Genomic DNA, 25,363 nt, shown 5'->3' with positions numbered 1-25,363 from the left:
AGCTTGTTATCTTCTTATACTTTATATTACAGTTTTAGGGTCTTTTAGACCTAAAAGGTATGCAGCAGAAATAACCTAGAAATACTGCCACCCGGAACAAATTTAGTTTACAAGAGCTAGAAAAATGTGAAGAGTTAAGCAATAGATTTTACTACTATACTGGTCCAGCTGTGAAAGCTGACTTTGAGGTATCCTGAAAAAGATGTCATAGTTTTAAGGATTTAGCTATTTCTGAAAGCAATAATTGGTGACCGTTTTTTGTGTGTGTGTGTGTCCCACAATTAGAATTCCTTTCAAAGATGTAAAGCCACATACAATAATCCCTACATGGTTACAAAATTAATTGTTTATCCGTGTAATTGTTCTTTTTTGTAATGCCTTGTATTAAGAATTAGTTTTATTTTCAGTGGACATATTTATAAGTAGTTTTATAAAATGTTTTTTAAAGATCTTTTAGTGAAGAATTGTACATAATTATTTAGGAATCATGCATATGTGTTTTGCTTTTTTAGTTAAATAGGAAAATTATGCTGAAACTGACATCTTTCTAGCTCTGAACTGAGTTATTCTGAATTCTCTTAATTCACAAATGCCATTTGGTTATAAATTATTCCTTGGTTACAGACTAATCTGGTAGCTTCTGGTGCTAATGAATCTGAAATCTACATTTGGGATCTAAATAACTTTGCAACTCCAATGACACCAGGAGCCAAAACACAGGTATTTTGTTGATTTTGATCAATATGATGAAAGAAATCAAAGTAGTTCTTCTGAACTTATTTGTTTTAAGGTTTTTTCCATACAAATCATTGTTAAAATGTCTTTGATTTTGCTTCAGTAAAGTATTAATAAATGTTTCTTCAAAGTATCAGTGAGTCCTTTAACAGTAAATATTTATTCAGTGCCTACCACTTGCTAGACACATTTCATTGTAGTAGGCATAGAATAGCAAACAAAATGGACAAAAATCCTTGATAATTTTCTTAGGTATGGTTTTATTTTTATTCTATTATTTTTTTCTACTCTAAGAGCAGCCAACCTTACTTAAAAATAGACTTTTTCACCAGGTATGCTGGTTCACGCCTGTAATCTGAGTGATTTGGAAAGCGGGGGCAAGAAGATTGCAAGTTCCAGGATAGCCCTGGCAACTTAGCAGACAGTTTCAAAATAAAAAAAGGCTAGGGATATGAGATGGTTCGGTGGTATAGTGCCCTGGATTCAGTCCTCAGTACAATTAAAAAAAAAAAAAATCATCCAAACATCATCAAGTTAGTTGGATAAGAGCAGTCTTCCCCTACTTTACCTTGTTTCTTCTTGTTTTCTGGACACCAATTTTGAGTGGCCATTGTAAATGGCCCTAACATTTTAGCATAATGATAGCATATATTCTACCATTTGTAAAGGTATTTTTCTTATGGTCCAGGTGATAATTTTTTCTCTGCCTAATTGTTGGCTTTATTCAACAGCGTCTATTCTGTAGTCTTATCTACCTTGTAGCATTTACAAATAAAGAACTCAATAAATACTTGTTGAATGAAACACTGTTAAACAAGCACTATAAACTATAAACATTGTATATGATGAGATTGTGTAAATATAAAATAACTTTGTAGACTAGATGGATCAGATTTTTTTTTTTAAATCTAAAATTTTTAATATTTATAAATTACGAAGTACATATGAATTTAAAATTTCTTCTACATGTAAAATATAATATTTCTGTCAATAATAATTAGATAACAGCAGTTCAGAGTCCTTTGCTAATTTTTATGTTTGTCATTGCTTTAACACACCATTTCATGTTAAATATCACGGCATATAATGAAATATTAATTTTTATATTTTGTTCATATTTAATGTAGGATATTTATACTTCAAAGATTATTATTACTATGATTGCATCACTTAAAAATCAATTGTTTTGATTTTATAATATCAAACAGGACATAATATAATCAATACATAGTAAAATATATCTTCTTGAATTGTCATTTTTTTTTTAAATCCAAATAGTATTTTATTTTATTTTTTTTTAATTTATTTATTTATTTTTTCATCTTCCATACATTTGATTCAAATGAGTTATGCATTTCCATTTGATGGATCAGATTTTTAAATAATCAGTTTTTTAAAATCAAGGGTCATATAATTAAACTTTACTATAATAGGGAAATGGTTTTTAAAAATAGCTTATTTTTTATAGCCCCCAGAAGATATCAGCTGCATTTCATGGAACAGACAAGTTCAGCATATTTTAGCATCAGCCAGTCCCAGTGGCCGGGCCACTGTATGGGATCTTAGAAAAAATGAACCAATCATCAAAGTCAGTGATCATAGCAACAGGGTAAGTGTATGATTAATTTGTGATGAAAATAAGTTATTTGTGCTATAGGTATTCTTATACTCTTTGTTAGAGTTGACAAATTTTTGTTAAGTCAAATCCTATATTTTTTTTTTGGCTGGGGATGTGGCTCAAGCAGTAACGCGCTTGCCTGGCATACGTGCGGCCCGGGGTTCGATCCTCAGCACCACATACAAACAAAGATGTTGTGTCCACCGAAAACTAGACAATAAATATTTAAAAAAAAAAAATCCTATATTTTTATTATTCAATCATATTGGAATATAATAAAATTTCTAATAAATCATGTTGGGTATTATTAATGGTAGAGAGGGAGTTTGATAATCTAAGGATTTATTCCGTAATATACTCTTTGTGTAGCTGTTCCAAAGTGTTGTAGCAACTTTTCATTAGCTTTTCATAGGACTGTACAAATTTTTCCTTCTAGAAATTTTAAGAGTGTGAATTTGTAATTTCCAAACTCCTGATTTTGTCTCTTCCTCTGATTAGGTACTGCCATAGTAAGCCAAGATCTTTGTCCCACTGGCTCAGTAGACACTGCTATATAATACATTAAATTCTTAACCTTACAAATTCTTTAAATTTTTTTTTGTTATCAGGTTCTATAAAATAATTTAGATAATTGAGAGATTATTTTTGTTTGTTTTGTTCAACATTTTCAAGTTTGCATAAGTCAGAATGCATATATAATTTTAGAAGAACAACAAAAAAATGTTTAGGAGAATATTCCTTCAGAATTATTATTTCAAATGGATCTGGACTTGTAAAAGAAAAGTTATCAATGGAATAAAGCATACAGTAAGCATTTTATTCATCTTAGAAATTGTTTTATAGAATCTAAACTTTGGGTAATTCTCAGTAACAGCGTTAATTTATCTCATGAAATTTAGATGATGGTTGTTGCTTAAGAAATTTTTCCTTCATTTTTCTGCTAAAGGAATGATGTTATAGATTTTTTTAATTAAAGTCTTATCTACTAAAAAAAAAGTCTTATTTTCATTTTGTGAAAGTGTTTTAATTTATATAAAGTCTTTTCTCTAGTTAAAATAGTTGCAATAAAACTCATTTTAGCCTTGATAGACAACAAATCTGCCATCCCCTTGATCTTGGACTTTCCAGCCTTTGTAATTGTGAGAAATAAATTTCTGTTGTTCATTAAAAAAAAAAAAAAAAAAAAAAAAAACTCATTTTAGTGGGCTGGGGTTGTGGCTCAGCAGTAGAGCACTCGCCTAGAACGTGTGACGCCCTGAGTTCTATTCTCAGCACCATATAAAAATAAATAAATAAAATAAAGACGATATTTAAAAAAAAAAAAAAAACACCTCATTTTAGATATCGAATTATCCTGAACCAAAATTGTTTTGTATATTTCAAATAGCTAGATGAGGTGAAAACATTGAGTCTTTATATGTTTAAGCCAGTTTGATAAAATTTAATAGCTTTAAATTGGGGTTTTCAAAAAGAAGTAAACTATGCCTGAGCTGATGTTTTTGCTGTTTGTTTCAATAAAGGAATATTCTTCGAGTTTCATTTTGGCTTATTATAAAGTAATGTGATTGATAAAATCTGAGTCTTAACTATTCACAGATGCATTGCTCTGGATTGGCATGGCATCCTGATGTTGCTACTCAGATGGTCCTTGCTTCTGAGGATGACAGATTGCCGGTGATTCAGATGTGGGATCTTCGATTTGCCTCTACTCCACTCCGTGTCCTGGAAAACCATGCCAGGTATCATGCTACTATTTCAAGGAACTTGATTTCTTCATGTTCTAAATACTTGGTTACTGCTTCAAATTATTTGATTATTATTATTATTTTTTAAATGGAGTATTGCTATGTTGGCCTAAAATTTGGCTATTTCCTCCTCAAGCTCCCACCTCAGCCTCCTGAGGAGCTAGGATTATAGTGGAACACATACCAGTGTACCACCTGGATAATTTTGTTTTATTTTTTAAATTAGGGAATCTACTTTATCTCTTTCTCATAATAGATAGTACAAATGGTTTATTTTTATTTTAAGCAATTGTCATCTGATTTTCTCTACAAATGTATATAGTAGCCAAATACATACCATAATAGCATGAATTCTTTGTTAACAAATTTTTTACTAGGTATTTCAAACAATAATTAATAGATCAAAATTCTAGTATGCCACAGTACTTTGGGACAACCCTTGAAATTTATTATACAATTTGATCTTTTTTTTTTTTAGTAGTTGTTGGACCTTTATTATTTATTTATTTATTTATATGAGGTGCTGAGAATTGAAACCAGTGCCTCACTGGGTTATTATATTAAATATATATAAATAAAATTATATATATGTGAGGCAAGTGCTGTACCATTGAGCTACAATCCCAGCCTTACAATTTGATCTTTATATAGGTCATAATACTTTTGAAGATGAGTCTTCTGTGAAATTTCATGTCAAGCAACAATTTAGAAGTTATATTTCTAAGTTTTAATTTAAAAGTAAACATTTTGAGAAATTACAAGGCTTCTCCTTTTTTATTTTATTTTATTTATTTTTTTTTAATTGAATTATTGGGAATCAAACCCAGTGCCTCATGTATGCCAGGCAGGCACTCTTCCATTGAGCCACATCCTCAGCCCTCTGCTTTCAATTTTGATTGTGTCAATCTATTTGAATGTTATACTTAGATTTTAAGTAAAAAAAAAAAAAAAAAGGATTATTCTGAGAAGTTTTAATATTTTTCTTGTGTTATTTAAGGTTGAATTCATTCATTCTACAAAGCAAATAAAATTTTCTGCCTTCATATTATGATGGGAGGGCACCTGACACATAATACCTAAGTATACAATATACAAAGCACTTTACATGTTATTGTAATTAATCCTCATAATAATATCCTGTGGTGGACATATTATTATTAGTCACATTTTCTAATCAGAAATCAAAAATCAACAAGTTTTAAACTTGCCTAAGATCACTTAACCTCTCAGGTGCTTGCTCCCAACCAATAGTCTGAAGTCCATTCTCTTAACATTACATACTACCACCAAAACAAGGAGTGGCCATAATTTAGCAAAACACCATGGTGGGTGCTAGGACCAAATCAGCATCTCTAGTACTCAGTTTCCTTCCTCTAATAAATGAAAGATTAGGATTATTATTATTATTTTTAGTTTATACATGGACACAATACCTTTATTTTGTTTATTTATTTTTATGTGGTGCTAAGGATCAAACCAGTGCCCTACACATGCTAGGCAAGTCCTCTACTACAGAGCTACAGCTCCAGCCCCAGATTAGGATTATTGGGTCTTTTTAAATTTTTTTTTATAACTTTATTTTATCTATTTATTTTTATGTGGTGCTGAGGATCACACGCCTTGCACATGCTAGGCGAGTGCTCTACTGCTGAACCACAACCCCAGCTCCAGGATTATTGGATCTTTATCTTTTCTTCCATCTTTATCTTTTCTTCCATCTTTATCTTTTCTTCTATAGTCAAAGGCATTCTTAAGTGTTTTAAAAATTCTTTGTTCTTTTTTGTGGTGCTGAGGATTGGATCCAGGACAGGTCTTAAAATTATTGAGTGGATTCTGAAAGGGGGAAAGAATTATAAAGTATATTATTGATGTGATTGGGAAAATGTGGTAATATTGCATATAAATAATAAATATTTTGAGTATATAATTGAATTGTAGTTATGTATGTAGAAGAATATTCTTATTCCAACAAATAAGTATAGAAGTGACATGTCATGATATTTGCAATAAACTTTCAAATAGTCAAATCTGTATCTACATATATGTAAAGAGGGAGGGAAAGACAAAGTAAATGTGGCTCAATCAGTGAATCCAGGTATAAAAGTTTCGCACTGTCATATAACTTTTACAAAGGTTTGAACTTTTAAAAAATGTTGCAAATAGAAAGTATTCTTTAGACACATTGGTTCCCTTTCAAGTTCCATATTTTATTGATTATGAAAGGTCTTATATTGTAAGAATATCATATTAAAAACAACATTTTCCTGGGCTGGGGTTGTGGCTCAGTAGTAGAGCATTCGCCTAGCATGTGCAAGGTGCTGCGTTTGATCCTCAGCACGACATAAAACTAAATAAAATAAAGTTTTTTTTAGTTTATTAAAAAACTTTATTTTATTTAGTTTTAAATAAAACTTCAGAGACTCACACACTGCTAACAGAATTGTAATTTAGTGTAATCTTTCAACTACAACTAAAAAATAAATATTAAAAAAAAAACAACAAAAAACTTTTTCCAGGCTTGGTGGGATACACGTACAATCCCAGCAACTCAGGAGGCTGAGGCAGGAGAATCGCAAGTTCAAGGCCAGCCTCAGCAACTAAATGAAGCCCTGAACAACTTGGTGGGATCCTGTCTCAAAATAAAAAAATTAAAAAGGCTGGTAATGTGGCTCAGTGGCAAAGCCCCTCTGGGTTCAATTCCTAATATCAGAAAAAAAAAAAAAAAAAAAAAACTTTTGGGGAAAGAGAAACCCACTAAATATATATGTTGATAACAAGGCTTATCTTTATTTTAGTTAATTTAAAAGGTTAAAAAAAATTGTTATAATGCTTTCAGGAGAATGGAGCAATGCTAATTTTGTTTTTGTTCTTTTTTTTTTTTTTTTTTTTTTTTTTTTTTTTGGTGTTGGTGCTAGTGATTGATTGATCTGGGGGCCTCATGCATGGTAGCCAAGCATTTTACCATTGAGCTGCATCCTCAGACCCCCAATTTTGTGTGCTTTTATTTTAAAAAATACTTAAAACTTTTTTTTCTTTTGTTTTTTATACTGGAAATTTAACCGTAGAGTGCTTTACCACTAAGCTATATCCCCGTCTCTTTTAAACTTTTTATTTTGAAATAGGATCTTGGTAAGTTGCTGAGGATTTCACTAAGTTGCTGAGGCTAGCCTTGAACTTGTGATCCTCTTGCCTGGGTTTCCAGAGTTGCTGAGATAAAAGGCATGCATCACTATGCCTGGCTGAGGAATAGTCAGACTTCATTCTAATTTCTTATAGAATCTTTAAACATATAGATATGAATATAGAAAAGACTAAGTATTAATTGTGGTTTTCTCTGGATAGTGGAATACAGGGAATTTTTATTTTCTTCATGCTAATCTGAATTTTCAGAACTTATACCAAAAATAAAACTTTTATTATATGCTGGATATAAAAACTTCCAAAAATTATTGTGGCACAAAGAGCTATAAAGTATATCTCTGGAATTTAGGTCTATAATACTTCTTTCTTCATGAGAAATATTTTCTTTTTTTTTTTCAAAAAGTATTTTTTTATTATATATGGACACAGTACCTTTGTTTATTTATATGTGGTGCTTAGGATTTAACCCAGTACCTCACATGTGCAAGCAAGTGCTCTACCACTGAGCCACAACCCTAGTCCCGTGATGAGAAATATTTTCAAATGTTTTTTTTTTTGTTGTTTTGTTGTTAAGCAACCTTTTACTGGACACAGTGACTCATGCCTATAATCCCAGCTGGTAGGGTGGCTAAAACAGGAAGACTGCAAGTTTGAGGTCATTTTATTATGCATGTCTAGTAATATATATATAAAATCCCTATATAGTAGAAATAGTGTAATGGTAAGGAATAGATTTCTCTAGCCTTTTTTTTTTTCTTTCCCCTGAGGTGCTGGAGATCAAACCCAGGGCCTTATTCTTGGGAGGCAAGTGTCTACCACTGAGCTATACCTGCAGCTCCTCTACAACACAATTTTTTTCTGCATTTTCAAAAGATAGCCTGTAATTTTTATTACTTAGTCCATGTTGTTGAGTATATGTTTTTATGTTTTGCTACTATACAGGGACACTATATCGAATACCCTTTGCCTTTGTAATGATCAAAGAACATAAACATTACTAACTTGCCTTCTAGAAAGATTACACTAAATTACAATTCTGTTAGCAGTGTGTGAGTCTCTGAAGTCTAGACAAAATAATTTGATTTTCTCAAAATTGAACATTTCCTCATCTTGTGTTTTTTTTCTCCTTTGTGTTTTTTTCTTAGGGGGATTTTGGCAATTGCTTGGAGCATGGCAGATCCTGAATTGTTACTGAGCTGTGGAAAAGATGCTAAGATTCTGTGCTCTAACCCAAACACAGGAGAGGTATGGGGAGGAGATGCTTCTTAACTTTGTAGCCCTTGGAATACTGTTTTATAGATTAAAATTTTATATGGATTCTTTAGTGCATTCTGATAATTAAAGACATATGAAAGTAGATAGAGGTGGTTGCAAAAGATTAATCTAGTGGAGATTTTATCAGGAATATGATCTAAGCTCTTTCAACCAGAAAAATTAGTCATTGAAATAGTTTGTTGCAGCTAGAAATGATTTCCAATAAAATTTATTTATTACCTAGATTCATAAATAGTTTGTGGGCTGAGGGTGTGGCTCCCTGGTAGAGCATTGGCCTAGTGTGCATGAGGCTCTGCATTCAGTCCCTACACTGCCCCCTGCCCATCCCCACCCTCCACCCTGCCCAAAAGTAATACTTAGTTTGATTTATCTCACATGTGATTCTTGTAAATCATTATCTTCATTGTAGAATTGTTCAAGGTTTGGGTTTTTTTTTCTGCTTTTCCGTTCTTGAAAATCATCTTGACTTTTGGAAATCAGTAGTTTTTTAATCTGTCTTCTGAATGATAAATCAAGAGTATAATACTTTGTTATATAATATTTGTTGTATGTCCTACCCATGGAAATTTGTAGGAAATTTTACATAAATACCATACAGTTTTATTAATAGTTGTTTGGTTTCCCTACCTTTTTTTTTTTTGATACTAGGAATTGAACTCAGAGACACTTAACCACTGAGCCACATCTCCAGCTCATTTTTTGTTTGTATTTTATTTAGAGAAGGGTCTCATTGAGTTCCTTAGTGCCTCACTAAGTTGCTGAGGCTGGCTTCGAACTTGCAATCCTCCTGCCTTAGCCTCCCCAGCTCTGGGATTACAGGTCTGTGCACTGCACCCAGCTCCCTACCTTTTTCTTTTGGACCATAAATTCTAATTATAGTTTTTAGGCTTTTATTTTTTTCTATATTCAGATAGATTATTGAAAGTGCTTTTACAGTTACTCCGATGGAATACTATAGCCTAGTGGTAGAGTGCTTGTCTAGCACATACAAGTTTCTGGAGTTAGCCCCCAGGACTGCAATAATAATTAAAAAAAAAAAAAAAAAAAAAAAGAACACAATTTCTTTTACAGGTTTCAATCTGTATTATTAAAATAAAACAAGCATTTCTGGTTTCAAGTGTTTAAATTGTGATATCTAAGAATAAATAAGCATTCAAGTTAGGGAAAACAAGAAGATTAAAACAATAATAAATTTTACTTCCTATGGCTTGTAGGCCAAATAAATATCTTTCTTCTTACACTTTGCCTTTCTAAGTAATTTCAAAGTACATGAAACTTACTGTTTTGTCATTATTCTTATAGGGTATATGAATTTATTAAAATGGATGTTTGGGGCTGGGGTTGTGGCTCAGTGGTAGAGTGCTCACCTAACATGCATGAAGCACTGGGTTCCATCCTTAGCACCACATAAAAATAAGAAAAAATAAAGATACTGTTTTCACTTAAAACTAAAAAAAAAAAAATACATAAATTTTTTAAAATGGATGTTTGCATGTGATTAGTTATATGTGTTTGGATTTAAAGGAATATACTTTTAGTGCATGTTGAAACTAAAAATTGAAATTCATATTTAACTGCAAAGTAGTAATAGACAAATGATTTAAGTTCCATGAGACTGCGTGTCTTATTAATCACTATACATGTCAAAGACATGAGCAACCTGAATATTTTTTCACTTACTTTTGTCTTCTTATTAACATTTAAAATATCACATGAAGTCTAAGTTAAGGTCATTTTACTTATTTCTTAAAGCCTAAAACCTATGCATGTATAAATAGCAGTCACTATCACACTTACTTTGAATTAGCAACAATTATATAATGTTTTCAAGATTTTGCAGCAGCCATTTTTGGTAGTTTTTCCTTGTTGTTTTCCTTCTAAAGAAAGTTGTTAATGCTAAAATTTAGCAGGATTCTTTAGCATTAGGAGTAGAATGTTTATGTTTTCTCTTTTGGCTAAAACCCAGATTTCTCAGTGAATTCTTCCCTCTCAAGATTGATTTTAAAATTTGGTCTTCAAATAACCTAAATATGATTGTTTGAATTTTGCCAGGCAAGAAGAGTTGGACAAGACACCAATGATAAAGTGTTCTGATTTTTAAAACATATCTACCACTACCATCTCGAAATTAGGAAAAAACCTTCTATTTTTAAAGATGTACTTGTTTAGCCAGACACCATGGTACACACCAGTGTACCCAGTGCTTTGAGAGGATAAGACAAGAGAATCATGAGTTTGAGGCCAGCCTCAGCAATTTAGCAAGATCCTGTCTCAAAATAATAATAAGGGCTGGAGGTATAGCTCAGAAGTAGAGCACCCCTGGGTTCAAATCCCTAGTACCCAAAAGAAAGGTAGAGGGGGAGTGCTTGTTAAATCTTTCTTAAATGTTAAGTAGCATTCTAGTTTAGCTTACTAGACCATCATAGTGAACCATTCTTGTATTTTAAAGAAATGTTATGATTAATTTGCCTGGCTAAAAATACTTTCTAAAATAAAATGTTTAACCACAGTAATGTTGACCACATTAATTCAGGTATTGGGGTTATAAAGTGACTATATAGTTTTCTGACTTTTGTTGTTTATTTTTATTTATGTATGTATTTATTCATTTTTGGCCTAGGTGTTATATGAACTTCCCACCAACACACAGTGGTGCTTTGATATTCAGTGGTGTCCTCGAAATCCTGCTGTCTTATCAGCTGCTTCCTTTGATGGGCATATCAGTGTTTATTCTATCATGGGAGGTAGCACAGATGGTTTAAGGCAGAAACAAGTTGACAAGGTAATAGGAAATGTTAAAACAACAACAACAACAAATCATATAATTATTTTGACAAAGATGATTGGTCAATAATGCTGACTTATTGAATAATTATCAAAATTTTTTCTTGGGTATGACTTGAAAAAAATGCATCATAGTTTGTAAGTTACTGATTCATACTTTTTTTTTTTTTTTTTTTTTTAAAGCTTTCATCATCTTTTGGCAATCTTGATCCTTTTGGCACAGGACAGCCACTTCCTCCATTACAAATTCCGCAGCAGACAACTCAACATAGTATAGTACTGCCTCTGAAGAAGCCACCCAGATGGATCCGAAGACCTGTTGGTGCTTCCTTCTCAGTAGGTGCATCTTGGTTTTATGGTTCATAGAAACAAAGGAGTTTTCCTAGTGGAGTGTTATAGAATCATTCAGATGGAAAACTTGGGTTTGAGATGGATTTGTGGAATGTTCATCATTCAGAATATTTTTTTAGAAAAAAGTGGGGACCTGCTAGGCACGGTGACACACACCTATAGTCCCAGTGGCTCAGGAGGCTGAGGCAGGAGGATTGTAAATTCAGAGCCAGCCTCAGCAAAAGCAAGGCACTAAACAACTAAACAAAATCAAGGCACTAAACAACTCAGTGAGAACCTATCTCTAAATAAAATATGAAATAGGGCTGGGAATGTGGCTGATGCCCTTGAGGTCAATCCCTGGTACTTCCCCACCCACTACCACCAAAAAAAAAAAAAAAAAGTGGGAACCTACTTTACTTTTTTTTTTTTTTTTTAAATTGTGAGCCAGGTGTGGTGACTCATCTGTAATCCCAGCTAGTCAGGAGGCAGGAGGCTAAGGCAGAAGGACTGCAAATTCAAGGCCAGCCTGGGCAACTTAGTAACATCCAGTCTCAAAAATAAAAAGAGCTGGAGAATGTAGCTCAGAGATAAAGCACCCTGGCTCAATCCCCAGTACCAAATAAATAAATAAATAAATAGAGTGCATGCATGTGCGTGCAAGTAAATGAAAAAGCAGAGGTTCCCGTTTCCTAAGAAAGTCCCATTTATCTGTTTTTGCTTGTGTTGACTATTTTTTTGGTGTCATATCCAAAAATCATTGCAAATCTATTGACTCAAAGTTTTTTCTTTGTTTTCTTCTAGTAAAATTTTATAGTACCTAGTGTCATATTTAGGCTTTTAATCCATTTTGGAGTTGATTTTTGTGTATGATATAAAGTAAGGGTCCAACTCTGTTTTTTTGAACGTGAATGTCCAGTTTTCATAAAATAGACATTTATTAAAGAGAGTATCTTTCTCTATTGTGTGATCTTGGTGCCCTTGTCTAAGATCATTTGACCATATATGCATGAATTTATTTTTGTGTTTTCCATCTGATTCACTGGTTTTCATGTCTGTCTTTGTGCCAATACCACACTGTGGATTACTGTAGCTTTGTAATAAGTTTTGAACTCAGGAAGTGTGAGGCTTCCAGCTTTGTTTTTTCTTTAGATTGCTTTGGATATTCAGCATCCTTTTAAGAGTCCATGTGAATTTTAGATTTTTTTTTTTCTCTTCCTGAAAAAAGTTCCATTGGGATTTTATTTATTCATTTATTTTTGAGACCGTGTCACTTTGTTGTCCAGGCTGGGGCTCGAACTTCTCGGCTGAAATGATACTCTGACTCAGCCTCTTGAGTAGCTTCGATTATAGGTTGGACACCACTGCGCACAACCTCATTGTGATTTTGACAGGGATTGCATTGAATCTGTAGATGGCTTTGGATAGTATGGACATTTTAATAATATTGTTTTCCAATCCATGAACACAGGATATCATTTGTTTCTACCTTTTTTTTTTTTTTTTCTGTTTTGTACTTGCCGTGTACAACTTATCTTCTTCATTACATTTATTTCTAAATCTTTTTTTTTAATCTATAATAAGTGGGATGGTTTTCTCAATTTCCTTTTCACATTGTTGATTATTAGTATATAGAAACAGCTAATTTTTGTGTGTTGACTTTGTTCCTTCAACTTTGCCAAATTCATTTATTGGTTTTAATTATTTTATGGTATCTTTAGGTTTTTTTATACAAGATGTCATCTATGAACAGAGTTAATTTTCCTTCTTCTTTTTTTCCTCCTGGGAAAAAAAGGGATTGAGCCCAGGGGTATTGTACCACTGAACTACATCCTCAGCACTTTTCATTTTGAGGCAGGGTCTCACTGAGTTGCACAGGCTGTCCTCAAAACTTGCAGTCCTCCCAAGTCACTGAGATTATGGGGTTTTACCACTATTCGCAGCTACCTCTTTCTAATTGTGATGCCTTTTATTTCTTTTTCTTACTTCTCTACTCTGGCTAGAACTCTAGTACTATCTTGAAAAGTGGTGAAAGTAGCATTCTTACTTTGTTCCTAGTCTTAGAGGAGAAGCTTTTATATATATTTTTTACCACTGAGTATAATATTTGTTATGGACTTTCCATATTTGGCCTCTATTATGTTGAGATAATTTTCTTCTTTGTTCATTCCTGCTGCTATAACAAAATGCTATGAACTAGATAATGTTTAAACAATAGAAATTTATTTCTCACAGTTTTGGAGGCTTGAATTCTGATCAAGACACCAGTAGGTTCAGAATTGGTAAGGGCTCACTCTGCTTCCAGGATGGCAACTTGTTTCTGTATCCTCTTGGGGAATGATTGTTACATCTTCACATGGCTGAAGGCAGTAGAGGATAGCTAATTTCCTCCTGTCTTTTTATGAGGTTGTTAATTCCATTCATAAGGGCTCCACCTCTCCTACTGTTATATTGAGATATAAGTTGTAACATATGCATTTTGGAAGGGATATAACAAACATTTAATAAGATAAATTTGTATAAAGAATATAATCTGCCAGGTGCACTGACACATACCTATTTTCAGCTGCTTGAGAGATTGAGGTAAGAGAATTGCAAGTTTGAGGCCAGCCTGGGCAACAAAGTGAGACTTTGTCTCAAAAAATAAAAAGGGCTGGGATGTAACTCAGTAGTTGAGTGCCCCTGGGTTCAATCCCCAATATACCCCCCTACCAAAAAAAAAAAAAAGACTGTAACCTATGCTTTCCTAGAATGTGCCTATTTGAACCAGCACTGTGTGGGTGGGGAAAAGGGCCTATATTTCCTTGTACAGAAGTTTTCAGTGTGAAAATCAAATTTGGTTGTTTCTTTTTTTCTATATATTTTTTATTAATATATTAATCAGATAATAACTGCTTACCATATTAAGGTAATATATTGACTGAGATATTAAGTATAGTAAATAGTACATTTCATTCAGGAGGTGGGTTCTGAAGATGAATAATAATAATTGAAGTCTGCAGTAAAATTATGGAGCATAGGAGAATATATTAGCTAATTTTATCCAAATTGCTGTATGTGTAGGCCACATTTCTTTAGTCGAGCAAGTTTATAGTATACATATGTTTTGACCATGTCATTGTGGTTAAAATGGATTTCACTCATTCTTCCACAGTTTGGAGGCAAACTGGTTACTTTTGAGAATGTCAAAGTTCAGTCTCAGCAGGGAGCTGAGCAGCAGCAGCAGCAACATGTGTTCATTAGTCAAGTGGTAACAGAAAAGGAATTTCTTAACCGATCAGATCAACTACAGCAGGTCATGCAGTCACAAGGATTTATCAGTTACTGCCAGAAAAAAATTGATGCTTCTCAGACCGAGTTTGAGAAAAATGTGTGGTCCTTTTTGAAGGTAAAGTTGATATTTAAAACCATTTTATTTCATTATCTATAAATTTAACTGTTCCTATTCTTTTTATAATTATACAAAATAGTGGGATTCATTATGAGGTATTCATAAATGTATATAATGTAATTTGGTCAATTTAATTGCCCGGTACCTCCCTTTTCTTTTCTTATATTCTAAATTTGTCTTCCTATTAAAGAAACAATTGGTAAAGTGTAGTTGCTGGAATTCATGATGAAATTTGAGAAACCTCACAAAGAGCACTCAACCTAAATTCTTATGTCAGACGTTCTTCCTTCAATAATTTGACAAACTTAACACAGTGTTTTCTTTTTAAAGGCAATATAGTAGAGATATTTAAGGAAAAAAGACGACAGTAAAACAATATTTTTAAAAAATAGATTATAAAGCTTACTATAAGGGGAATAAAATATTTAATATCTATAGTAAATCTAGTTAAGGAAAATGGGAAAAGAGAAGACACATAGAGGACAGAGGCTAGAAGTATCTCTCATCCTCCTATTAAAGAAGAGTTTAGAGCTCAGGTTAAAAACCTTTGCCCTCAATTGCATTTTTGACAATAGACTAACAAATAGAATTTCCTTGTTGGTCATTTTTCCCTCCACTGGAATGTCTGTTTTTTAACACTGAATTTTCCAAGCAAAAGCAGTCTTGAATACAACAAAGTTTAATTCTAAAATTGTACAATTTATATTTTGTAATTAAGTATGAATTTTGAGAGTTTTATGATATGGAATGTTTCATATAGTGTGAATTATGCATTCATATGACCCTTGGGCATGAGTTTAATTTATATTCATTAAAATTAGACATCAAACATAAGCTATATTTAACCAGTATAATTTGTTAGCAGTATAAACTGTTCTTTGGATCCCTTTCTAATAAGTGGGCCTTCAGGATTATACATAACAGATTTTAGGTTTTTTAAATAATTTTATTTGGAATTTGATCAATTCTTATAAAATTTAGGATTTAACAATGTAGGTTTTTGTTACAAAGATGTGTCTTTTCTTAAAAGGTGAATTTTGAGGATGATTCTCGTGGAAAATACCTTGAGCTTCTTGGATATAGGAAAGATGATCTAGGAAAGAAGGTAAACTTGGGGAAAGTTAAATGACTATTCTTAAACTTTCTTCAAAAGTTCATTGTCAGAAACAATTGGGCCTTAATAGATAAGGCACTGTGAGTATCAAACTTTGGAAATAATATGTGAGATTTTAATGCAGTGTGTAAACAGTGGCCTTGCCAGAAAATAGTTAGCCACTACTATAGATCTCCCAAGTTCAATACAATGTAAGTGAGAAAAATGGTACTATTTCAGGCTGTCACAATTTTCCACCCTAGCTATGTTAATGCCATTAGCACATGACCAAATTATGTATTGATTTGGTGTAATAATAAATAGTAAATATTTTTTAACAAGAGTGTTTATTGTATTGAATCTGAATAAATAAAAAGTTCAGGTTGTTTGCTTAATAGTTCAAATTCTTAAAAAAGATTCCCTTTTAAAATAAGGAAATCATGTTGCAGATTTGTAATGTTCTCAAAAAGTGACTTAATTATTATTGCACACTGTTGACATCAACATCAGTAATGGTAAAAATATATTGTGGAAACATTGAAAGCAGTGTCAATGTTACAGTGTCTCTGTAATTCTATGTACTCTAGGTGCAGATTAATGCTTCCTCAACATCAGACAAATCTAGCATATCACAGTCTCATTATGGTATGTGGGTATGTCTTTGCTCACTCCTTTAGAGTTTTTATGGTTAGCTTTATTATTAACCTAAACTTTCTTTTTTGAGGAGGTATTGGGGATCGAATTCAGTGGCATTCAAATACTGAGCCACATCCCCATCCCTATTTTGTGTTTTTATATAGAGACAGGGTCTCACTGAGTTGCTTAGCACCTTGCTGTTGCTAAGGCTGTCTTTGAACTCACGATCCTCCTGCCTCAGCCTCCTGAGCTTCTGGAATTACAGGCATGTGACACCGCACTCAAGTTTATTAACCTAAATTTGTTTTTGATGTAACTTTTCTAGATTCGCAAAAGATTAATATGAAAGTTTATTACATGCCTGATAGCAAAAAAAGAGAAAATCATATTTGATTGTCAAATATTTCTAATAGCAATTCTTTCCATAATGAGTACCTGGAGAAATATTTTTAAAAACCAATTATAATTATTTAAAACAAAGTAGAAGAAAACATACTTGTTTTGAGGCTCGTTTTGTGTTTGAACAGCAGAATAGGATGACATCTGAACAATAGAACTCTAAGCAAATGAAACTAGAATCACTCAGCATAGATGTTAGTTGTCTTTCTTTTTTTTTTTTTTTAAAGGATTTTTTAATATTTATTTTTTAGTTATAGGTGGACACAGTATTTTTATTTTATTTTATGAAGTGCTGAGTATCAAACCCAGTGCCTCAAACATGCTAGGCAAGTGCTCTACCTCTGAGTCCCAACCTCAGCCCAGATGTTAGTCTTCTTAAACATACTATCCCTGGTGAAGACTATTATGGATTTTTGTCAATGAGAATGGAGAGGTAAATATTTGCTGGATACCCTGAAATAGAATTCCATTTAGTAGGTGAGTTGTTATTTTTATTTCAGATTGCTTTGGCCTTGAACAAAGTGGATGGATCCAATGTGGTAAGAAGGTCTTTTAAAAATAGTTACTTTCTAAAATTTTGGTTAAGTCATAACAAAAAACTATGTGTAATTAAGAAGTTTATGTTTTGTGCTTTGTGATATAAAAAGAAATGCCAATTCAGATATGATATTTAGTAAATTCATAGTTTTCATCTTAAATAGCTTAAGTTTACCTGGTAGAGCATTTCTAGCTTTTGGCATATTTGAATTTTGTTAAAGAGGAAAAACAGAAAAAGTAACTACTCATTCTTAAGGCAAAGATCTTTGGTGCCAGATGAGGTTTGGTAGGAAAGAACGGGAAGATGTTAACAGTAATTGTTAGTGGTAGTTCTTTGCTTTTCCTCTAATGTTTTTCGAATAAATTTAATCTATGTTGCTTCTTATGATCAAACTAGCTCTGGGTGTTTTTGTTTGGGTCTTTTGTCTTCCTTGTTATTACTAATAACCTTTTAATGCTACATTCTTCAACTTCCTCTGTAATTGTTTTGTGTACCAAAGGCTCTTAAAGATTCTGACCAAGTAACACAGAGTGATGGGGAGGAGAGTCCTGCTACTGAAGAGCAGGTCTTGGGAGAGGTACTTATTCTTTTTTATATTATATTGGACAAGCATGTGATAATTGTTATCTCACATTAAAAAAATGGAATATTTTCTTGACTACTTGCTGGAAAATAAGTTGGAGTATACTGTTTCAGATATATTTAGGATAGAAATCTATTTCTCTAGACTGATAAAAATATGCCAAATTCTCAGTCTCTGACCTGACTTCTGGATTAGAAGGTTTAAAATTCATTGTTGATGTGAGAGATTGACACAATTTGTCAGATGACTGTCAGAATACCAAAATGAAAAAGAGATTTTATTCAGAAATCCACTTTGCATTATATGCGAAGTTGAAGGGTTTTTGTTAGCACCTTCCAATTTAGGGCCCACTACTGGTGGCATAGGCTTCTGAATTGGTCCTGAAGTCAGAGTCCAAGTAAAGAATATTTCATTAAACTGTCATGATTTATTATAAATGTGTCTTTAAGTTGTGCTTGATCATTTCTATAACTAATTAAAGAGTCCTTGAACACAGAGTTGTATCACTGATTTTTTTTTTCCTTTTGATTTTTCTGGAGGTTTTCTTAACCACTATATACTAATCCTATAATTTTCTTTGTTTCAAATTTTATTTCATCTCAAAAAACTAACCAACAAATTCTTGTTTCTCATCTCATCTTTGACTTTTCATTGCTCATTGTGATATAGGGATATCCTGACCGTGGAATATTTTGTATCACTGTTTACTACATATAAAAATAATTTCCCAATGTATTTAAACTACTGCAAAATGACTATTAAAAACATTTTCCTTATAAGTGGCCTTCCTAGCATTTATTTAAGGAAGTAAAGGATATGAACAAAATTTTACTAAAAATTTTGAACTAATTTTGGGAATACCTAGAAAGAATTATAGATATATAAATGTTGTACTTTTATTTTGTACATCTAGATTATGTGTTATCAAATAAAAGACCATTTGAGATTATATTCATGAGTAATAGGTAAAAATAGTATGTATAACAAATCAGTAATTGTCAGTACGTACTTTGAGTACCTGAAAAACATTGTTTCCAGGGTGTAAAATATGCCCTTTTATCTTTTTTTACCTCCTGAACTCAGAATTGCCTTGCACTTGCTAGACAAATGCTCTACCAGTGAGCTACATCCCCAGCCCTTTTTATTTATTTTTTTTCTTTTGAGACAGAGTGTTACTAAATTGCTAAGGCTGACTTAGAACTTGCCATCCTCCTGCCTCATCCCCCTGAGTAACTGAGATTACAGGCATGCACCGCCACCACCCCTGGCTCTTCCCTTTTATCTGGATATTCTTTTGTCAAATGTAGTAGTTTATATATCAAAGGTAGTCAGTACATTAAAAATTGTACATTTTTGGCCATGTATGTTTTAGAAGTGTGTAAAATAATGGTTAGTTGAGTTTAGAAAGCAATATGGGAAATATTGTTAAATTTTTTTTCTGTAAATAATCAGACCTATATCTCTGATTTATTCCTTAATGTGACTGGCTTACCTTCTCAATTATTTTGAGTTTTTAGATTCTAAAATACTTCTCTTTAGTTGGTGAAAGCCAGTGAGGGTTAGTTATTCTTTTACTTTTTAGTTGAGGCTGTGCTGTGCTCTGCACTAAAATGACCCAATTCCAAAATGCCTTTGATTTTTAAATACTAGGTGCTTTTTCATTCGGTTGTGTAGGTAACACAAGCATAGAAGGCAGATATTTTATCTCATATAGATGAACTGCATTTTTCTTTAAAAAGGGAAGATTTAAAATATTTGTATAGACTTAAAAATTGAGCATTTCTAATCTAAAATCTAACTAAAATCTTTTTGGATTTCAGCCAGGCATGCATGGTAACACATACCTGAAATCCTAGCTACTTAGAAGGCAAGGAGGATCGCAAGTTTGAGGTCAACCTAGACTACTTTGTGAGACCCTTCATAAAAAAGTAAAGGGACTGAGGATATAGCTCATGGTAAAGTACCCTGGGTTCAGTACCCAGTACTGCAAAATAAGTAAGTTCAGATTTGAGACCATTTAGGATTTCAGATTTTTAAATTAGAGATGTTCGACCTATAGTCTCAGAATTTTGTAAAAGAACTATATGTATTTTTATCAGACTAGCCTGCTGTTTAACTTTGAAAAAACATTACACACATAATTGAATTGGAGTATATAAAAATATACCCAAATACAAAAATATCTCTTTTAGATTGGCTTTTCTTTTTTTTTTTTTTTTTTTTTTAACAGTACCAAGAATCAGACTCAAGGCCTTGTGCATGCTAGGAAAGTACTCTATCACTGAGCCACATCTCTACATCTCTGACCCATATATTGCTTTCATACTAAGGACATCTAATGATTTTTTTCATGATTCAATTTTTTTTTAAAGAACAAGTTTAATTTTCCCTGTCTACAAACTATATTGTCATGCATATAGAAAACCCTAAAGACTCCACCAAAAAAATCTTAGAACACAGGAATTCAGTAAATTTGCAGGATAGAAGATCAATATAGCAAAAATCAATAGCCTTTCTATATACCAATGAACCATCTGAAGGAAAAAAATTAAGAACATGGTGTCATTTAAAACAGCACCCCCCAAATAAAATACTTAGAATAGATTTAATGAAGATGGTGAAAGACCTGTGCACTGAAAACTATAAAACACTGATAAAAGCTATTGAAAAAGATATGCATGTTCATAGTTTAGCAGTTAGTACTGTTAAAATGTTCTCAACGCTACCAAAGCAATCAGCAGACTCAAAACAATCCCTGTGTGTGGTACACACCTATAATCCCAGCATCTCTGTAGGTTGAAGCAGAGTTCATCAAACCTGGCATGTAGGAGTTATTAGATAAGTTGAAGTGGGGTTGTTTTAAATCTAAATATGATAATATAGTTTAAAATATATATGTTTTGTGTACTTCAAGGCACTCATAGTTGAGGTATCTAACAAAGATTATCCAGTATCAGTAGTTTTTCAGGTATCTATAATGAATGTATACACTGAGTTTATTGAACATTATCTCTGATAACTTTGAATTTTACTTATAATTATATAATGGTAATTGATACTTCTGGAAGTCATAGATTTTTGTGTAAATTTAAACATGGGAACTTTTCTGGAATAACTTCCATGGGTTCATTTTGGCTAACATGATGCCTTTTCTATCTCTTTAGCACATTAAAGAGGAAAAACATGAATATGAATTTCTACCCTCCTCTGGGGGAACATTTAATATCTCCATCAGTGGGGGTAAGTGCCTATTGGTTTTATTTTAATATTAAAAAAAAAAAAACTGAAAGCAAATGGCACAGAAATTTAAGTTAGAAATGTTTGTCAAAGATGGTAGAGAGTTGAGAAAAAACTTGGTTACTATTTACCATATGTAGTTGGTGCTTTCAGAAGGATGGTACATTTTGACACCTAAATGATCTTTATCAGTCCACTTAGGTAATCTGTAAATAGTGTTATTTTATGTGCTTCTTAATATATTTCTATAGATCTCTTCCTTAAATACTTAAATACTTAAATACTAACAGTTTGTGTTTGAAATTTAATCCTCCACTATTAAAAAATTAGCATTGTGTTCTCAGTTCATGTCTGTGTATAAAAATTGATGTGTGTACTTTTTTTATTATAGCTATTTTTGATAACAAGCCCTCTTTAATATGGTTGTATTGTTTCCTTGTTGCAGATATTGATGGTTTAATTACTCAGGCTTTACTGACGGGTAATTTTGAGAGTGCTGTTGACCTTTGTTTACATGATAACCGAATGGCTGATGCCATTATATTGGCCATAGCAGGTGGACAAGAACTCTTGGCTCGAACCCAGAGAAAATACTTTGCAAAATCCCAAAGTAAAATTACCAGGGTATGTTATTTTCAAAATAAATAAACAGTAACATATTTATGGTTCTATAAGTAATTCTCTATTATTGTGGATAATTGAGATTCAGAACACAGTAATGAATTTTTAGAAACTCATCCATAATTTTTTGACCCAGAGATAGTTTTTGGCATTGGTGTGATTATTTCAGTTTTTGTTGTTTCTGTGTAGAATTTAAAAACTAAACATATTTTCATATTGTGTATAAGGTTTAATATAAAAAACTTGAAAGGTTAAATTTCTAGCACCACCTATTTCTAACAGTATATTAGTGCAGAGCTTTCCCTGTATCTTTCCATATAAATAGGTAGATATATGTGTATGATTTTTTTCTTTTTTCAGTGCTGTGGATTAAACCCAGGGTCTTGCATACACTAGGCAAGTGCTTTACCACTGAACTACACCACCCAACACTTTCATAATTTTTTTTTTTTTTTTTTTAAATTTCAAGACAAGTTCTCACTAAATTGCCCAGCTGGCCTAAAACTCAAGATCCTCCTGAGTAGCTGGAATTACAGGCATGCACCACTACACCTGGCTATGTGTGTGTGGTTTTGTTTATATTGTCACTAACATTATAAGCATTTTCCCACATCATTAAAGATTCTTACAAAAAAATTTAATTACTGTATATTACTTTATGGGAAGGATGTTAGGCATATTCTAATGTTTTCCTCATACAGGTAACCACCATTATTTATACAGTGGTTAAAAACCTTTGTTATGCCTAAAAATTGATGCAAATAACTGATTGATTACCTACAGTACTAGGAGAGGAATTTCTGGCACAAATGGCCTAAACATTTTTAAGACTCCTCCTTGATATTTCTTTTAATATCTTAAAAAATATAATTTTTGTGGAAATTTTTTCTGTAAAAATTGTACCAGTGTTTAGTCCCACCAACATTGTTTGCTATCAGTCTCCCAGCCTCAGCTCATGTTATTCTCTCCCTGTTATCTTTTAGCATACTGCCTGCTTTCCAGTTTCTTACTCACTTCATGTTTATTTTTCCCTGGGTCTTTGTACCTGGTTTTCCTTTCACCTAGAATGCTTTTTCCTTTTTAGGTATACATGACAGTAGAGTTGTTTTTTTGTTTTGTTTTTTTGTGTTTTTTTTGAGGGGTATCGGGGATTGAACTCACAGGCACTTGACCACTGAATCACATCCCCAGCCCTATTTTGTATTTTATTTAGAGACGGGGGTCTCACTGAATTACTTAGTACCTTGTTTTTTTGTTGAGGCTGGCTTTGAACTTGTGGTCTTCCTGCCTCAGCCTCCGAGACACTAGAATTATAGGTTTGTGCTACCGTGCCCCGCGGTAGAGTATATTTTGACATTTTATATATACATGGAACTTTCCCCTTCTTGATGAAGCTATTTCCTGTTTGTCTTTCTAATTATCTCTCAAAAATCTATATTAGACCAGGTCACATCTTCCTGTTAAATGTTTTCCTCTCATTGCTTTGTAAACTGTTTGTTGGTGATTTTCTTGTTTTAAGGAAAATAATATTGTTTGTTATGTCCTTTGGTTCCAGAATATACTTCTCTTTGCTGCTGCTTAATTTGACATGAAGTTGTTGTTTTGAAAGATGATTGCTTATCCAGTATATTATTTTCACTAATATACTAAACACTTTCAATTTTACCTTTATTTTTCTTGCCCAAGCTCATCACTGCAGTGGTGATGAAGAACTGGAAAGAGATTGTTCAATCCTGTGATCTTAAAAATTGGAGAGAGGCTTTAGCTGCAGTATTGACTTATGCTAAACCAGATGAATTTTCAGCCCTGTGTGGTAAGAAGTAAACGTTACATTTTACTATATTACATATATGACATGGTAATTTTATTGTAATTAAAATTATTATAATGAAATTAATGACAAATTTTATTAAGAATTACATTCTTCCATTGTTTTTAAAAATACTATTAAGTAAGTCTGATTTCAGACCAGAATTGGAAACTTGCTTCCTACTTACTAGCTATAATTATAGGAAAATTTATTTTCTAATCTCAATTTACACAAAAGCAACTCTCACTTAATAAATGTTAGCTATGATAAAAATTAATCAATATAGGTGCAGTGGCACATGTTTGTCATCCCAGCTACTCAGGAGGCTGAGGCAGGATGATTTCAAATTGGAGGCCAGACAGGACAACTTAATGAAACCCTGTCTCAAAATGAAAAGTAAAAAGGGAATTATTATATTTCAGTAAAAATTGTCATATATAGCATGACTAAATTGGTGGGGTAAGGAATAAATATTATTTGCAAGAAAAGAAGCTTAAGACTGTTCACATGAGTAAACAACAGTTTGCTATCTTGAAATATCTTTTGCTTTTGTGAATATGAAAATTGTAAGATACTGGGGGCTGGGGTTGTGGCTCAGTGGTAGAGTGCTCGCCTAGCATGCACGAGGCACTGGGTTCGATCTTCAGCACCACATAAATGTAAAATAAAGATATTGTGTCCACCTAAAACAAGCAAACAAAAAATTAAAAAAAAAAAAGAAAATTGTAAGATACTAACTGTATTTTCACAAATAATTTATAGCAGACCTAGCTACCATTGATAAGACTATTCTAAATGCACCACTAATAGTTTTGTGTTCATGTATTTGTTTCCATGTTATTTTTTTCTAACATAATTGATGGAAGTAAGTTCTACAACTAGATAGAGTCTTACGAAATTGATTATTATATATAATTTGTGATACACTTCCATTCATTTAGCAGATAAATATTTACTGAGTATTTAGAGTGTTTATTTCTCCCTGTTGCTTATTGGTTGTGAAATCTAAATCTCTGAAAGTATTGTCTTGGGTATAATCTTATGATGTTTTCCTTTTGATTTATAGATCTTTTGGGAGCCAGGCTTGAAAGTGAAGGAGATAGCCTCCTGCAGACTCAGGCATGTTTGTGCTACATTTGTGCAGGGAATGTAGAGAAACTAGTTGCATGTTGGACTAAAGCTCAAGATGGTAGCAACCCATTGTCCCTTCAGGTTAGTATTTTTGAACAAAAAGGTGCTTACTTCTTGATGTTTTCTTTCATCTTACTTATGAGCAAGTTATATTCTAGAAGTCCTTTTGTTCACCCTACTTATTTACCTTCTGGAAGTTTTTTTCTTTTCTTTTTTTTTAATCTTTATTTTTATGTGGTGCTGAGGATTGAACCCAGTGCCTCACACATGGTAGGCAAGTGCTCTACCACTGAGCC

The 25,363-nt window shown here is 32.5% G+C and overlaps 1 protein-coding gene across 17 annotated transcripts in view; it reads left to right on the top strand.

The window, feature by feature from the left end:
* Sec31a (SEC31 homolog A, COPII component) overlaps nt 1-25,363 on the top strand; it is a 75,745-nt gene that overhangs the window by 24,052 nt on the left and 26,330 nt on the right. For 13 of the 17 annotated variants that reach the window (XM_076863903.1, XM_076863908.1, XM_076863902.1 and 10 more), the window contains 14 exons: nt 625-720; nt 2,204-2,344; nt 3,950-4,092; nt 8,385-8,484; nt 11,135-11,296; nt 11,482-11,634; nt 14,783-15,016; nt 16,050-16,124; nt 17,648-17,686; nt 18,185-18,262; nt 21,433-21,508; nt 21,951-22,129; nt 23,813-23,939; nt 25,003-25,148. In XM_076863903.1, the coding sequence (XP_076720018.1) occupies nt 625-720; nt 2,204-2,344; nt 3,950-4,092; nt 8,385-8,484; nt 11,135-11,296; nt 11,482-11,634; nt 14,783-15,016; nt 16,050-16,124; nt 17,648-17,686; nt 18,185-18,262; nt 21,433-21,508; nt 21,951-22,129; nt 23,813-23,939; nt 25,003-25,148 (1,749 nt within the window). The remainder of the gene's footprint in view (nt 1-624; nt 721-2,203; nt 2,345-3,949; nt 4,093-8,384; nt 8,485-11,134; nt 11,297-11,481; nt 11,635-14,782; nt 15,017-16,049; nt 16,125-17,647; nt 17,687-18,184; nt 18,263-21,432; nt 21,509-21,950; nt 22,130-23,812; nt 23,940-25,002; nt 25,149-25,363) is intronic. The other 4 variants (XM_076863917.1, XM_076863914.1, XM_076863913.1 and 1 more) reach the window with 1 other exon arrangement.

This window comes from Callospermophilus lateralis, chromosome 8 (genome assembly GCF_048772815.1).
Source record: "Callospermophilus lateralis isolate mCalLat2 chromosome 8, mCalLat2.hap1, whole genome shotgun sequence".
Taxonomy (NCBI): Eukaryota; Metazoa; Chordata; class Mammalia; order Rodentia; family Sciuridae; genus Callospermophilus; species Callospermophilus lateralis.
The sequence above is the reverse complement of the archived record's forward strand: the minus strand, read 5'-3'. Positions and strand labels throughout refer to the sequence as shown.